Source organism: Molothrus aeneus, chromosome 7 (genome assembly GCF_037042795.1).
Source record: "Molothrus aeneus isolate 106 chromosome 7, BPBGC_Maene_1.0, whole genome shotgun sequence".
In the NCBI taxonomy this organism is placed as follows: Eukaryota; Metazoa; Chordata; class Aves; order Passeriformes; family Icteridae; genus Molothrus; species Molothrus aeneus.
The window spans coordinates 6,590,721-6,607,442 of NC_089652.1; the positions used below are offsets into that span (position 1 = coordinate 6,590,721).

At 42.9% G+C, this 16,722-nt stretch overlaps 1 protein-coding gene across 1 annotated transcript in view; it reads left to right on the top strand.

The window, feature by feature from the left end:
• Positions 1 to 7,678: 7,678 nt before the first annotated feature.
• Positions 7,679 to 16,722, top strand: part of ZNF804A (zinc finger protein 804A) — a 145,096-nt gene continuing 136,052 nt past the window's right edge. Inside the window, exon 1 of the mRNA XM_066553412.1 lies at positions 7,679 to 7,792. Coding sequence (XP_066409509.1) covers positions 7,682 to 7,792 — 111 coding nt within the window. The 5' untranslated portion in view covers positions 7,679 to 7,681. The remainder of the gene's footprint in view (positions 7,793 to 16,722) is intronic.

Sequence of the window (16,722 nt, forward strand, 5' to 3'; positions counted from 1 at the left end):
GCAAAGAGGAAAGAAGGGGAACATAATCTTTTAGTATTGGAGAAGGTTTTTCTTCTGTGATGCTTCCTCTGTTACTGTCACAAGGAATTGTTGATCCAAAAGGCCATGTGAACATCTGTAGAGTAGAAAAATCATGGAACTAACTTGTTCCACTCTAATAATAAATAAATTATGTCAGAGTGCTCATTAATTAAATTAATGTGAAGTCATTAATAGTTATGATACTTTTTTCCCCCCATCATGTAGACAAGGAGGATTGTTAATTCAGGGCTCAGCAATACAAGAGCATCACAGCTCCAAGGTACCCCAAAAATTGGATGAATAAACAACTGTTCAAGTTTTTGTTTGGACACAGATTTGTAGCTTTCCTATGGTAGTTGTCTTGCTGTGGTTTAGTTAATAGTATTTTGCCTTGTCTTGTGATCACACAGGTCTTAACAGATACTCAAGAAAATGTGCATTTGGTAAAACTTGGCATGATTTATATAGCTTGAAGCAATGAGTAAGTTCTTACTTAATTAAATGAATTATGTAGAGATTTTTTTAATTGTCCAAATGCCAAACCAGATACACTGGGCTTTGCAACTCCTCCCTATTTTTAGAGCAGTACTGACTTTGTTTCTTACCACATTTTTTTTTTTCAGGCTAGTAATCTATAATGTACTTGAGCTATTTTCATATGGTTATCTTTAATTAAGCACATAACTTATTAATATTTTGCGAGTTGGATTAAATTCTTTTGATAGCATTTTAACATGCCGATTTGTAATTATATTATTTCACTACAGCAGACAGATTGGTAAGTCATAAGTTATTAGGGAAAGGAAATTGTTCTAATGAATAAACAGGGCCTTGCAGACAGTAAGCTTATAGTGTCAAGCATCACTCAGGAGGGCCAAAATAAGGACTTGAAGGCCATTTATTACTGGACTGCAGGTATCTACCGGTATTTAAATCATAATTCATAGAACTGTGTGGTTTTAAAGGTATGGCAATGCATCATATGATGTAATATTGGGAATACCCTTCCCCAGCACGTGCTTGATATTGTACTGTTTTGCTCTTGTTACACCTAGTGCCCTGTGGAAGTGAACCAGCTAATGCCTGGTGTGATTTATGGTGCTTTAAGCTGGGAGGTTGTAACCATAAATATTGTAAAGGGCTTTGATTTCCAGATTATGCCAAACATTCCCACTTTGAAAAATGGATCTCGCTGAAATGTGCACCGTTGGGAAAGTAAACACAACATTTTAAATTTAATTTCCATTCTCTTCTGTGACAATTACAGATCACGTGAAGAAGGAAGCCATCATAGCATGTCACATATTGAACTCGATGAAATGTATTACAATTTGAATCTCTGGAGTGTTTTTTCCTCCAGTGGGGCTCTAATTTATACCTGCTCATTCAGGAATAAACAGTGCTATTTTCTGACTTGTCATCTGTCTCACCTCACCTCTCTTCAGCTTTTACACTGAGAAAATGATGTCGTTGAACTGAATGCTAAAACAGCAAACTGTGTTAAGATTAATTTCACAGTACAGCCCTGAAAATTTTTAGAACGATTCTATTCATCCTTCCATTGCTGTGACAGTAGATTTCCAGTGTGGCACACGTACACAAAGGGTAGGTACGTGTGCACAGGGGGAGAGACAGAATGACTGAATGGGTGAATACAGAAATGAGGGAATACTGGTGGTGCTGAGTTCTCCTGAACTTCCTGATCTCATTACCACCACCCAGTGGAAAAGTCGGGATTTAATGCCAATTCCTGGTGTGAACTTGAGGACTTCTACCCACGGAAATAGCTCCTGCTTCAGCAAATGAGCCCAAGCTCATAGATGTAAAGTTTCTAATTGACTGTGGAATACTTTTGATCAAATTTTCAGACTCCAGATTTTTCAAGTCTGGAAAAAAATTGTGTGGCTGTTGGTAGGGAAAATAGTCTGTGTTTGTAATAAATGGTCACAAATCATCTGCTATCCTAGATCTCATAATTTAAAATTTTCCTATTTATTTGTGGAATTCCTTTTATCAGGTTTTCCCTTAGTGCCTCATTTATTTTCATTAAAAGCTTTTCATTTCTTAAGTACCTTGGAAATATTTTTTTTAACAAAGCAAGTTTTAACTGGATAAAATTAATTTTAAAAAATTTAATTGGTAAAAATGAAAATTTGGTGCTCATTATGTAGTCAACTTCATCTCCAGAAAAGTACCAGGTGCAGAACGGCTGCTTGAAATCTCTTTGGATATTGTTTATGGTGTTCACGTGTTGGTTGCTTTAATGTAATGCTAGTTGTGTACCTTGCCTGCTGGATTTTATTGAGCTTTGGGTGGTGGCTTGGTGGGATCACACCCATTCTGTGGTCTTTTGGCTTCTGCTTTTTGATTTATGAGAGGGTATATATTTTTTTAGTGAGTTTTTTTTTGTGTTGCCACTGAATGATTGTTCCTTGCACTGTTGTGCTAGATTGTTGGAGAAGGGAAAGTGAAGAAGATTTTATGTAGTAGTCAGCTGGGAACAGTCACGGGATGGTTTGGATTGAGACCATTTAAAAAAGATCATCTGAAAAACAAAAGCACCTGAAGAGTCCCCTGCCACATGCAGGTACACCTTCCACTAGAGATGGAAGCATTGCCTCTGAGATAAAATCCAATATTTTTGTTATGATTTTTGAAAATTTAATTTCATTTATTCTGCTAGGGTTTGACTTGGATGTTTGGTTTGAGTGGATATTGGGAAACCATAATTCCATGATGGACTGTTTCAGGGATTCATTTTCCAGTTGCTGGCTCCATTTGCTTTTCACATAGAGACACTCTATTTGACAGAGGATTTGCTTCCAAGGCAATGTTTCACATAGCACAGTGAATTGCATTTTCAGTGTTTGAAATGCTCAGGAGTGGCTTGTGCAGCCATCAGGTGTTTTGGCTTGGGCCATCAGGTGTTTTCTGGCCTTTGTAAAAATATCCTGCTGTTTAATACTATTACAGTACATCAGTTCCTTGTTGGTGTCACCTCATGTTCAGCGTCCCATTTGCAATTTTATTTTAAATTTTTATTTGACTGCTTTGGTTTATTTGTTAGGAATGGATTAGGGGAGAAAACAAGAAGATGCAGTGTGCATGTGCTGTTAGGGAAATTGTGCAGCATAAACATTAAGAAGGGAGCACAGAGAATGCTGTATTATATCCAATAACAGCACAGGTTTTCCCAGCAGTATCCTAAAGCAGACAGTGGTGATATTGGTGATGGGGAAGAGCAGGGGCAGAGAAGTGCTTGCATTTCTGAACACAGGCATGTGGTGCTGGATACAGATGTGGATATGTGGAAAGAGGGAGGGGATAATGCTTGCTGGACAAGCCTTTTCCCTGAGCTGTTCTGCATAAGCAGCGATATGAAACTGTGTGCTTTGTAGGGCTGAAGGAGCTAAGAAATGCAAACAGAGCATGTTTTAATGAATCTTTGCTGCTACTTTTGAGATTGAAATGCTAGTTCAAGCCTTCCCAGTGCTCTCCTTGTGATACAACCCTGGGGGCTGCAGGGCTTTAAGGCCCTGCTGCCTTTCCTTATCTTTGTGATACCAGAGCTGCACTCAGCTCCAGTGCTGGAGCAGGGAGCCCACTCTGCTGCTCCTCACACAGCATGAGGGATGTGCTGGGAACTAGGCTACCAGAGCATCCCAGTTTCCTCTTCTCCCTGCTGCACCACCCCCACAGCTGATGAATGAATGCAGTTGTAATACAGTGTTTAATGCACATTACCCTTTAATGGCTTTTCACAGTACTCAGGATAGTCCCAGCTTTCCTTCTGCTTCATGCACGGATGATGGGCCTCTGAAAAAAGGAAACCTATACAAGGCTCAGTAAAAAAGGAAAAAAGGACCAGTAAAAGGAGACTCAAAGTCCAGGAGATGGTAAAAGGGTGTGTCTCAGGCAGCAGATTACTTACAGGGAGGTGTTAGGATAAAGTGAATTTAGTTGAATTCGGTAAGAATTGCCATGGGAATTTAATTGAGCTTCTTGTGACTTGAGCACAGATATTCCTTTCTATCCTTGATGGGTTTGTTTCAAGAGAGAATTTGCTTCAATCATTTGATTTTTCAGGGTATGTTAGTAACACATATGCTGTGCCATGCTTTAAAAACTGCTAACCAAAAGAGTTTATACTCCTGAATATTTTTTCTGGGTTATGCCAGGATTATTTATTAAATAATGAATATTATTAAATATTAGAATGCAGAATATTGAGTATTCTCACAGGCAGAAAAACAGTAGAATGCGCAAGAGTTAGTTTCATTTGTTCGCTGGCTTCTCGTTCACAAGTTTTCCAGAAAGTCTCTCAAATCCATAGCCTGCTTCTTGAGTTGGTATTTGCTGTTTTATACAGGAATAATTCCTTGGAGATTTTTACCAAATGGAAAAATAAAACAGTGAGTAAATAAGCAGCACTGGTTATTATTACACAGCAGAGATTTGTATAAATAGCAATATAAACAGCTGAAACCCCAGATACTTACCCAGGAGAACAAGACACAGATGGAAATAGGGAAGATTGGTGGTAGGTAGGAGCCATAGGGTTAGGGATTGATGTGAAATAAGCAATTTATAAAAAATAAAACATTTGGGATGGAAGAAGCATCTTGAGCTGTGTGATCATAATAAAAGAATGAGGCATGAAAACTTAGGTGAAGGGTTGAGATAGATCAGAGATCAGCTAAAAAAAATAAAAAATAAAAAGACAACCAGAATAAGCAGGACTAGAAATATGTATTTTGCTTGTCAGGTGTTATTTGTTGTTCTTTGTTAATTCAGTGCTTTGGAGGAATCAGGTGTTTTTTAATTGTTTGTTGTTTTAATTGTTTGTTTTTCCCTCCCTTAATGGAGGAGGACAGTGAATTTCATGAGCAGAAGCTATAGCAGCTTTCAATGCTGTTGCTCACTTCTGTTTGGTACAAAGCAGGGGGAACATTTGAAACCTGAGCTGCGGGAGTAGATTATTTCTCTGTTGCTGCAAGAAGATGTTCCCAAGTCCTTGGACTCTTAACAAGAGCGTACAAGCAGTGCCTGCATGTCTCTGAAAGGCCAGAGAGCAGCTGTACAGCCCTGAAACTTTAAAAGAACCCTGGGAGGGCCCAGGCATGGCTGTGGCAGCTGTGAGTAAATGTGTCAGCAACGTGTCTGTGCAAGGATTTCAGAGAAAAAGGTTCCAGTTCTTTGAGAAGGTGGATGTGTGGACTTTGATTCCCAGGCAGAAGGGTCCTCACACATCAGTAACGTTCTGTTTAGAAGGTGGGAAAAAATTGTTCTAGTCCAATCTGGAATATATTTATTCCCAGGAAAGAGTTGCCTGATTTTATTTCTTGCGTGATTTTATGTCTTTTCTTCTGACATTTTTGAGAGGGAACTGCACCCATGATTCTGTCTTGAAGGGGAACCAGGCCTTCAGTGTGCTGTGTTTTTAAATTTATCAGGTATTTATAATATTGACTTGATTTTCACATGGCAACGAACTTGCTGGTTATTTCTAGATGTACACGTACATCCTGATAACCAAAAAAATCTGGTTTACATTATCACACTCTTTTTTTGGCTGTAACAAGAAGCAGCAAATTCTGATCTCTCACCTGTGGCTCAGCTGTCAAAACTTTCCACTTTTGCCACTTCCGTAATTTCTTCCCAAGTCCTGGAAATGCTAAAGAATGAGTGACAGCTGTCAAAATTTACTATTCACTGTGTATGATCCAAGGCAATGATAGAAGATGTTTATCAGAAGGGGACACATCTCAAAAAAAATGGGGCTTCCTTCATGAAGGATGCAAACACCTGAGGCAATAATTTCTGCCAGGGAGGTGTTTGTGTGTGTCCCCGTCCTCAATCTTCTGGCAGCAGCTCATCTCCTTTGGAGGACAAGATGATAGGACACTGCTATTATGTTGCCAGCAGTAAATGCTGACTAAGGGACGTGTTCAGATGTTGCATCATGCTTCTGGGCTTCTTTTCTAAGGTGCTCCTTCTTTTGGCACTGGAAATTCATCCCATCAATCTTGATTTTTACAAAGCAGAATAAAGGTCAAGCAGGTTGGATGATGAGCCAGCTAAGAGTGTTTCCCACCTCACATGAGAAAATCTGCAAATCACAGATACCTTATGGGGGAGAAAATCCCCAACAAAACAACAAACCACATTTAAAGCACCTTTCTTGTGCACATCTTAGACTGTGACAAATTCTGGTCCTGGAATCCAGCTCTGGTTTGTGTGCTGCAAAAAGAAAGCAACACTTACGCTGGTGAAGGAGCAGGGGCATGCCACAGCTGCCTCATGCTGATGTACCTAATGGTTTTTAGCCCACTTTGCTGGGGGCTTTGTCGAACCGAGCCGAGTACATCACACGGGCGTTGAGGCTGAGGATCGCAGAGTCTGCGCCAGAGCCTGCAAGAAACCATGGTCGGTGCCCCTTTCCTTGCAGACGCCCAAGCCCTGCGAGGCCGGGTGGGCAGAGCCGCCTCCGCCGGCGGCCCCGGGCCGGGAGAACCGTGAGTGACCGCGGGGGAGCGGCGGGGGAGCCCCGGGAAATGGGGGATGCAGGCGCCCCGGGAACGGGGGATGCGGCCCCCAAGGAGAAGGGATGCAGGCACCCCGGGAAGGGGGGGATGCAGCTCCCAAGGAGGAGGAGGAGGGATGCAGGCACCCCGGGAAGGAGGGGGGATGCGGGCCCCCGAGCAGGAGGGATGCAGGCGCCCCGGGAAGGGGGGGATGCGGGCCCCCCAGGATGAGGGATGCAGGCGCCCTGGGAAGGGGGGGGTGCGGCCCCAAGCGCTTCCCGTGACCCAGAAGTTTTGCCAGCCCGCTCCCGATCCTGCGGGATGCGGCGGGGATGGGCTGCGGCGGCCACAGCCCGGCGAAGGGCGGGATGGAGCTTACCCCGAGCGAGGGTGAGGAATGACCGATTTCCCCCAGTTAACGTTGTCACGGGCCAGAGGAGCCGAGAGAGGCGACCGATGGAGCGGGGGGGCTGCTCCGGCCCGGGCAGGTGGTGGAGGTGCCTGTGAGTAGGGTGTTAGAGAAATATGTAACAAAAAAAGGAAAGGGCGCGGTGGAGGGCGCGGGGGCTGCTCGGAAGAGGGGGGAGGGCGGGAGCGTTGGGCTGGGGGCGTCGCACCCCGGGCATCTCTCCATGCCCACCCCCCCAAACCCCGGAGGAATCACACTGCTCGTCGTCCCCACCCCCGGAAAAAGGAGGGCACAGCCCACCTGCGGGGCTGGCTGCGCTCGGGGTGCCGGCTCTGCCCTCTCCCCCCGCCCGTCCCCCTTTACCTGCCGGCGGCCCGTCCGCGGCGGGGGCAGCGGGGCGTGGGGCGGTGGGTGGCGGTGGAGGCGGCGTGTGACAGATGTCCTCCTCTGACAGCGCTCGGTACCAGCCCAGTGGCTCCCTGCCATTGGCTCAGTGCAGCCGACCGGCAAGGCTGCTCGCTATAATAGCACTATGCCTGCCAGCGGCGGCGGCAGCTCGCTCGGCTCCGCCGCGGCCGCCGCGCCGCGCATCCTCCTCACCCTCCTCACCCTCCTCCCGCGGCCGCGCCGCGCCTGAGGGGCCGCAGCCCCGGCCCCCGCCGGCCCCGGCCCCGGCCCTCCCCGCCCAGCCCCGCCGAGCCCGGCCCGAGGAGGCGGCCCCGGCCCCATGGAGTGCTACTACATTGTCATCAGCTCCGCGCACCTCAGCAACGGGCACTTTCGCAACATCAAGGGAGTTTTCCGCGGCCCCCTCAGCAAGAACGGCAACAAAACTCTGGTAATGGCTTCTTCCCTTGCCTTCCCCCTTCCTCCTCTGGCTCGCCCCTCCTTGGCCGCCGCGGGGACGCGGTGCCCTCGGGGCAGGCGCTGCCGTGTCCCCGCAGAGCTGCGGGCGGCCCGGGGACCCTCGTGGGCGGGGAGCCGCAGGGCCGGGGCTCCGCAGCCCGGGGAGCCCGGGGAGCGGCGGTGCCGCGGGGCTGAGCACGGCTCCCGGCGCGGGGGCTCCCCGGTGGCCGCCGGTGCTGTCCCCCCGTGCGGGCACAGCCGCGGGTCCCAGCCGGGGAAGGGCGGGGAGGGAGCCGAAACTTGTCTGCTGGCTTGTCCGAGCCCTTTGGGTAGAGAGGCGCGGTTGAGCAGAGCCTGAGAAACGATCCGCGTTTTGGTTTGTTGGCTGCCAAGTTCTCTTTGAGAGCTGAACTCGGGGTTTGACAGGACTCGGTGGGTTTTAGGCAATTGGGTGTAGTAGATGCTCCGGAATGCCTGCACAGGCTGTTCGGGCTGTTTGTGAATTGATCCTCCATACTCGGGTATCTTTGCATCTGTTGGGTTTCCTGTGGTTTTGCTGACTTGCTCGAACTCGCCTCGTGCTGATCCTGAACTTTAATGGAAGAGTGACGGTGCAGTAGCCTTGGCAATGCATTTGCTCTCCTGCCTGCTCAGATAAAAGGGATGTGGGATAACGGCAGGCTGGGTGAGCTGCATGGCAGAACATCTCAATCACGGCACAACACAGTGTGGACAGATGTCTGGAGAGGAGGATGGAGCTGAACGAGGGGCTTAGCCACGTTGTTTATCTCTCTCTCCCATCACTGCCTCATCCTGAAATCCTCTTTGGAGGAGATGGAGCAGAACTTACTCACCACATTCTTGTTCCCTCGAATGCACGACCTATATTGATGGGGAATTTACTGAAGTACTTAACATTTGCTAGAGTTGGCAAGCTTGCAATTTCTTCCTAAATAAAGAGATTAAAGCAAGTCTGAGCCAAGTCATAAAAATAGTAACTACTACGAGAGAATCTGAGGCAGATTTTTGGACTGTTTCAAATGTGAAGTTCCTGCTTTCACGTTGTAAATCTTTACAATTTTATTTGCTGTGGATTCTGCATATTTTTCTGTCAGGGGTTGCGTTCTTGGAATTTTAAACAAGTATTTGTAGTATCCATGAGATGGCAATATGTGTGTAATATTTCACTGTTACAGTTGCAAACCCAAGACCTACTGCAGAAATATTTGGTACATTTCAAATAATGGCATGATACATCACCTTCTTCCTGCTAAACAATTTCAGTAAAGATGCATTTGGCAGGACTGAGAACACTCTGATGTAACTTTTGGACTGTGTATTATCTTGCAGTTCATAATGGATTCTGCTTCAACAGCATTTTTTAAAAAATATTTTTATTCCCTTGGCAAAAAAAAAAAAACAACCAAAAATTGCAGCTCTGTATTCTCAATATTCCTGATTAATTTATTTACTGATAAAATTATTTGTGACCAAAATATTTTGGGAAAGACTGGTGCTAGCTTCAAAGTCAAATAAAAAAATAATTATGTGGGCTTTGAAGGGCTCATACTCTGGAAAAAATGTACTCTGGGAAGAAATTTTAACTTAGCCCTGCTCTTCATGGGGACAGATGTGAGGGGAGACAAGGCAGTGTTGGCTGTGGGACTGCCACGAGAACCCTTAGGGTGTGCACTGAGCACTGGCAAAGTTTTTGCTGGGTTGGAAAGGAAGAGTTCTTGATGTTGGCTCTGTGGACAGCAAAATGAAATCCTTCTGTATGAAATAAATGGTACAGATGCAGGCATGAAGGCATGTGTTTCTGTTTGGGCTGTTTTTTAATTTATAGGAGGTCAAGATACCATGAAGTTGTGGTACCAGCTCAGAATGGACAGTTCTGTGGTGCTGAAGTACCTTTACACCCATTTCAATGGGAAAATCAGATGTTTCATTGTTTCAGATGGTTTTTTAGTCACTTTCACTGTAAACAAGCTTTTCAGACTTGGAAGGATGAAAATATTTGTTAGTGTAAACTAGAATAAGTCTTTAGAAATTCCATTAAGGAGACAGCCTTTTAGTATGGTCTTGCTGTCTTCCACCATAGAATAAGGCTAGGAAAAACAGCAATCTGTGAAGCTAAAAATCAGAAATTTTGAAGCTGCTCTGACTCAGACATATCTTCCTATTCTAAAGCATTCATTGTCTTGTCATCTGAGCTCCAAGCTTTCCAAAATCACTGCTTCCTCATGAACCAAGGAGAAGCTGAAAACAGCCTCCCTTTGTACAGCATAGGATTGCTTCTGTGCAAAACTTACCTTTGCTAAGTTTTGGTTCTCCTTCAGAGTTCTGCCACCACACTCTGTCTAGAAATAAAGGTGAGTGTATGTTTCAGTAGAATTTTACATCAAGAGGTAAAGTGCTGGGTCTAGTCAGATGATGATGTGGTTTTGAGATGGTTTTTTGTGGTGTATCTTCAAACCTGAGCTGGTCAGGTTCCAGAGAAGAAAGCTCCTTGGGCCTTTTCATTACTGTCCCATTCTGGAGTGACCTTATATTGCCCTAAAACTCTTTTTCTTCTTTTTATTTTTGGCCCTGCTCTCCAGGAGAGGTCACTGAGAGATTTTTTTCCCCTGATTGTTTGTCTCTGTGGGTGAACCTTACGTGTTTGTCCTCTGCCTGCGTCCTGTCTCACACAGAATTAGTAGTTTAAAACTCTGTGAACATTTGGTTCAAAACTCCCAGAATACAGCAGGAAGAAAGAGCTGGTAGGGAACATGAAGCACAAAGCTTTGGCCTTCTGTAAAGGCTGCTCAGTGGAGAGCATCAGAGAGTTACTTTCTGGTAGAAAAGATGGAGTGACAGTGTTTCTACTGCTTTGGTCTTTCTCTATCTGTCTTCAATGCCTAGTGAGTGTGGGCTTTGTGATGGGGTTATTTGGGAGGGAGAGACAAGTACATGAGGGGTAAAGATACAAAGTAGGAGGAGGAGGATGGGGAAAGTCACACTTCTATTCCTCAAGAGAAGATATCGGGAAAACCTGAGCTCAGAAAGTGGTGAAAGGCACAAAAGGGAACAAAGGAAAGGGTGGATTTAGGTAACTGAGAAAATAAAATAAGAAAAAGTTTCTTGTGAATGAACCTTTAGTCAGGTGAGGGTGGGAAGTGAAGGAATGTGTGTCTACATGCAGCTTGGGTATCTGAGAGCTTTGCCCAGTGTGTGTGGTCCCCCTGGCCCACTGGGGTATGGATCCCTTACCCCACTGTAATCTACTGTTTCTTGTCAGGAAAATGAATCTGAACAAGGAATTGATGGGAAATGGGCCCCTGTGGAAGAATAGCCTCCAAACTCTTATTATAAAGTAACTTCAGAAAATAGAGTACGGTTAAAATAAATTGGTGGTGTTTGTGCTGTCGAATAAGCCTTTATCCTCTCCCTGTGCAGTTTGTATTGCCTGAAATATCCTTGAAACGTGCACAGTCTCCTAACAATAGCTCATCTGCCACTGGAGTACTCCATGGCTGCTCTTTGGAAGGTTTTGTTGTTGTTGCTGGAGTACTGTCACCACCTGCCATGTGGTCTTTGTGTGGCAGATGGTTTCTAAGCTAGAAACTCAAGACTCACCACGTGGGTCAGTGCTATGCAATGATGTTTCAAATTTCTAGTGCTCTTTTTGTGTTTCCATGCTTTTTGGTTTTTAATCAATGAATATTGGCCTGACTGCTTGGCCATTTCATGTCAGGGTTTGATGTTGTGGCTATGAAGTTTTCCCAAGGATGTTCTTTTTGGCTATAGCAGTTTATAAAAACTTTTGCTGCAAACTCTTTGTTTTGCCTATAGTCCTGAAATTTTAATGCACTTACTCTGTTATTTTTTTTTTGGCCTTACGTTATTGCTGCCAAATTACAGTAGTCTGTTTTTGTAATTCATCTTCCTTGCTGTGGCTGCTGTCTTGCAGTTTATAATCTCAAAAAATATTGAAACTTAAATGAAAAAACAGCTTTCTGGAGAGAGAAATCAGTTGTTTGGAGTTGGAACCATAGGTAATTTTTTTAAATCCTTAAAATGTCTTGCAGGATGTAAACCCCAAACTAGGATGAAGTATTTATCTTGGTTAATACATGCAATTTTTGGTTGGTCAGCAAGAGAACTGACTCTGGCTTTCTGAGTAGCTGGTATGTAGCTGGTATGTGGCTATTTCACCTTAAGGTATTGCACTGGTGTAAAGGGCTCTGTTTCCTTGAGATTTACAGTGTGGAAGTGTGGGGCTCCTTGGCATCTTTTAATTGGACAAATAGATTTTCTCTGGTGGTGATCAGAATGAGTAAGGTGCTGTCACTTGGCTGAGGAGGTCAGGGAAAAGCTTAGACCTCTGTGTGGTGTAAATTGCTACTGTAATTCTAGTTTCAAGTGTCTTGTGGATACAGATAGAGAGTATATAAGATTAGAAGGTCCTGATAAGAAGTTGGTTAAAGGAACAAATACACCAAACACAAGCAACTGTTTTTGTGACTAACAGTGACCTCTATATTTGTAGGTTTATACTTTGGTTAAAAGTGTGACCACAGGGCACTGCAGGGGTAGAATGCAAACAGTGCTCCCCAGGTCCAAGAGAGGCAGTCACAAGTTATTTACAACTGGAATCAAACTCTGGACTCAATGCCCTAAGCCTTGTGGAGAAGATGATCTCATGAACTTCAGGTGGCTACCATGTAGTACAGCTTTGTGCCTCCCAGCCAGCTGGGTTATGACTGCAGGGGTATTAATTAATTAATAATGTAATTAATTTGTTTATAACTCCTTTTAGAAGTCCTAGGGCATGCCTCTATTTTTGTGAGAACTCCATGGAGTTCAAACACTGTCATACTTGTGCCCTCTGAAAGTGCCATCTGTTGCTCAGGCTGTCTGTTTTCTTTAGCTCTTTTACACTTTGTAGAAAATTTTTGTATTCCCACACCTCCTAAAGTAAATAGGTTGTGGCAGACATAAAAATGTATTGTATGAGAATTTCTATTACAGATACTCATTCCCTACTACAGGAAGGAAGTATTAAACTAAAACATTTCCTGATGAATTGCAACAGCAGCTGTAATTCTGCATGATCAGGGTGAATGTCCATTGGTTTCAAGCTATCTAGTACACATATAAAATAAACAATGGTTACCATAGGTTTGTTTTAAATACTGGCAAAATGACATCCTGCAGTTTGTTTGCCATATTGTATATTGCCAGTAGCAGGAGGGTAATTTTTCAATTCTATCTTACACATGCAGAATTTAATAGAACTATTGCAATACATTGTTTTTCATTGTTAATGTTGCAAAATTTTTAGGGTTGAGTTGCTAGGCCAGAGTTGTATTAGTTAAGGGAGAAAAATCACCTGTTACTTCCTTCAGTGGTTATGTTCCCTCTGGATCTGCTAATGTCTTTTTTGACCTAAGTTTGAAACTTGAAATTGTTCACATCTTTTCTGTGAGAGAAGCTGAACAGCCCTAACTCATTAAAATATTAAAGTGGCAAAATAAATTTGGCCTCATTTAATTTTAATAATTAATAAACATTACTTAGATCGTGATTGAAAACCAACCTCTCAGAAGGCAACGGAATAAACTGGTAAAGTTTAAGGAACAATAAAATCATAACTGTGTCCTACATCTGAAGTCCATTTGTTTGAACTCATGTTACTTGGTTTACTTGTGTGAGGCTGTCTCTAACAGTTCTGGTTCAAAACATTATCAGCAGGCATGTTTTGGTGAGCTGAGAGGAAACTTTCATAATTTAAGTGCATTTCCAGAGCAATTCAGAGAGCTCTCCAGCCTTGTGCAGTGAGATACAGCACTCCTGTGTCCATCAGACTCTGTGTGACTCCATCATCTGGTCCAAAAAATAGCAGGAGCTGGAGTCCAGCATGCAGCAGATTTAAATTGGGGCAGCTTCTGCTTCAGAGCTATTACTGAGCAGGCTTTTTTACTGTAAAAGCTTATTAAATGCATGGTAAGCTTCAAACACATCGGTGTTCTGTTGAATGTAATTAGACTATTACCATGGTTAAATTAGTACACTTGTTTAGTTTTTTTCAGATTGAGGCCTTAAAGAATAAGTCTGAGGAGAGCCTTTGCCTTGAATATTTTCTGATGCAAATATCCACAGCAATCTCTAAGCTCTGAGATACACAACGTTAATTTTAACACGTTGCTCACACTTGGAAAATGGTGTTGCTAACATGTTGTTTACCATGTTGCTAACTGGAAAACAGCAAGCTGGCTCCTGTGTTTTCCAAACCACAGATTTTTTTTTTGGAAGTCTTTAATCTAATCAGACTTTTCCAAGGTGCAGAATGCAGTCCTAAAATTCTTGGCTTTCCTGTGGGCTCTGGGAAAATGTAGGTTTCTTGACCTTCCTGTCAGCAAGGATTCACAGTTGAAAAAAGGAGTTAACTTGGAGTTGTGGATCCAGAGGACACTGAGTGGTGAGTGGCCTCTAAGTGGAGCACAGGGGGGTTTTCTGTAGGACTTGACTAAGTAGCTGCAAGATCTCTGATGCCCCTAAACTGGTGGCAGTTGCAATATTTCCTTTTCTGTATGGCTTTCAGGCATGTCAACAGGAACAATTATTGTCTGCAAAAATCAAAGCCGTTGAATAGATGCATCTTAAAATGTAGGTGGGGATGAGCTTGGAGAATCCCACAAAATCAATACAGAACATTTTCTGTGATTTAATATCTTAATGCAGTTAATAATTATTTATAAGGCAGATTCTTTAATGCTGCCTGGTGGTAGTGGAAAGTGAGTTGATTTTTTTGTTTGCTCGCTTGTGATTCAGTTGTAAACATGGGAGAAGAGGGAGTGAGCCTTCCTAATTTGGCTCTATCTGGCCAGTCCCTTAAAAACAAATGCTTGTCAGACCCTTCTATTTTTCCACACATTTTTGGAATGAGAACAAATGCTTTTCCCCCAGCATTCTTGAGAGACTGTTATAGGATGAGCTGTGACTTACTGTTGTTTAAAAAACCCCAAAGTAAACAAAACAACATTTACTCACAAGGAGGCACAATATTTGTCATGTTTAACCTTGTTTGTTCAAGGGAGATAAGAAACTGTCTGAAGGCATCAGGAACCAGGAGATTTTAACTCATAGTGTAATTAATTTATTTTGTTAACATACGTTTACAGTTCCTTTCCTCTAAGGACTGGCCAAGGCAGGGGTACAGATGGGGCAGAGGTTTGTTTTTTTTTTTTTTTCTCCCTTGGCAGAGAATGTTTGTTCTGAACACTGAGTTATGTGTGAGCATGAATTTCTGTGGGAACTTTTTTTTTTCATTTTAATTAATTCAGAGAGTAAATTTCCAAATATTTTTCATATGGCATTTTAAATGGGTGGTAGTTATACAGATCGTGGTGTAAGAAAGGAAATGCAGATTCTTTCTTCACAGCTGTAAGAGCAAATCCAGAAATAATGCCTGGAGAGTGATCTCCATATCTCCCACCTGGCATTGCTTCCCTGATTGCATGTGATGAAGAACAGGTTTTGTGTTAAAATTCTGCAAGAGGCTTGGAGAATGTTGAGAATTGGTTTGAGGAACTGAGAGGGTTTTTTTGTTTATGTTTAGATGCTCATCAGCATTCTTGGCTTGTACTTGACTTAAGACTCGTCAGGCTTTGTGTCTGACTGTGGTGATTTGCATTTTTGAAATGATTTTTTTTATGTGTGTGAAAATGATATTTTTAGAAAGGCTTCTTTCCCCAAATAGGAAGTGATCAGGCTACCTCCTCTGGGACCCAGCTGAACTCAAATATTCATGTTGCAAGATTTCTCACAGCCAGCATATAGAGCTTGATTGCCTTCGTTGGCCAAGGCTTGGTCAGTTTTTCTTTCAAACTTAGCACTGCACAATATCTGTTAGAATTTGCCTCTTTGCCTTATGGAAATGAGTTTCTGGGCTTAGGAAAGGAGCTTCCTTTCTATGTAACTGATAGCATACTTCCACAATGGACATAAATCAATGTAGGTGTCCCTGGTCATGGCAGTAGCGTTGGAACTAAATGATCTTTGGGTCCATTCCAGCCCACACTGTTTCAGAGTCTTTGATCTGACACCTGTGAGACTCTTACTGGGGCTGGGGCAGTATTTTCTCTGTGTAGGTGTCCCTGAAGTTTGTGGATTTTTCTTTTTATAAATAAATCTTGATTTACGTGGCAGAATACAATTGTTTAAATAGCTGCAATTTCTAAGTATTTAATTTCTGCTGCAGCTGTTTTTGACATGAAACCACAATACCCATTACAGAATATCAGCTACCTCTTCATCAAGTGGGTTTTGATAAAATGTCTGGAGTTAAAACTTGGGGCACACTTGTGTCTGTAAAGGATTATGATGCATACGGGTTCTGCCCAAGCAGTCCATGAAACAAACTGAACCTAAATTTATAAAGCAAAGGCAAAATGCCTTTTTTTTTTAAACTAGTTATTATTGAAATGAATAGTAGTCTTAGTTCTGAGCCTGTTTATATGAGTGTTGAACCCTCATCTGACTTGGTTTCTGAATTAAAAAAGAAGGGCAAAGTAAAGAAGTGGTATAAATGTCTTTATACCAGAAGTCTTGGGATTCTTATTTACTTGCAGCATAGTACACTGTGGGTGTAGTCTCCATTTTTTTGGGTTTTTTACTCTTTATTGTCAAAAAAAAAAATTAGGATTGCTTAAAAGTGAGACTCTGGAAACTTAATTCAATCGCATAAAGAACATTATGCTCTTCAACATGAGTAGTAAACAACTGTTTCTACAAATAAAACAAGGTTGTTAGTAGCCTTTTTTTTAAAGCAAAATACCTTTTATGCTGCTAGTTTGCAAAACCTTCTTAAAATATAGTTAATGCTTCAGGATGCTATGAGGGTGGCAGTGGAATATACTGCTGAATAAATGGGTTTAC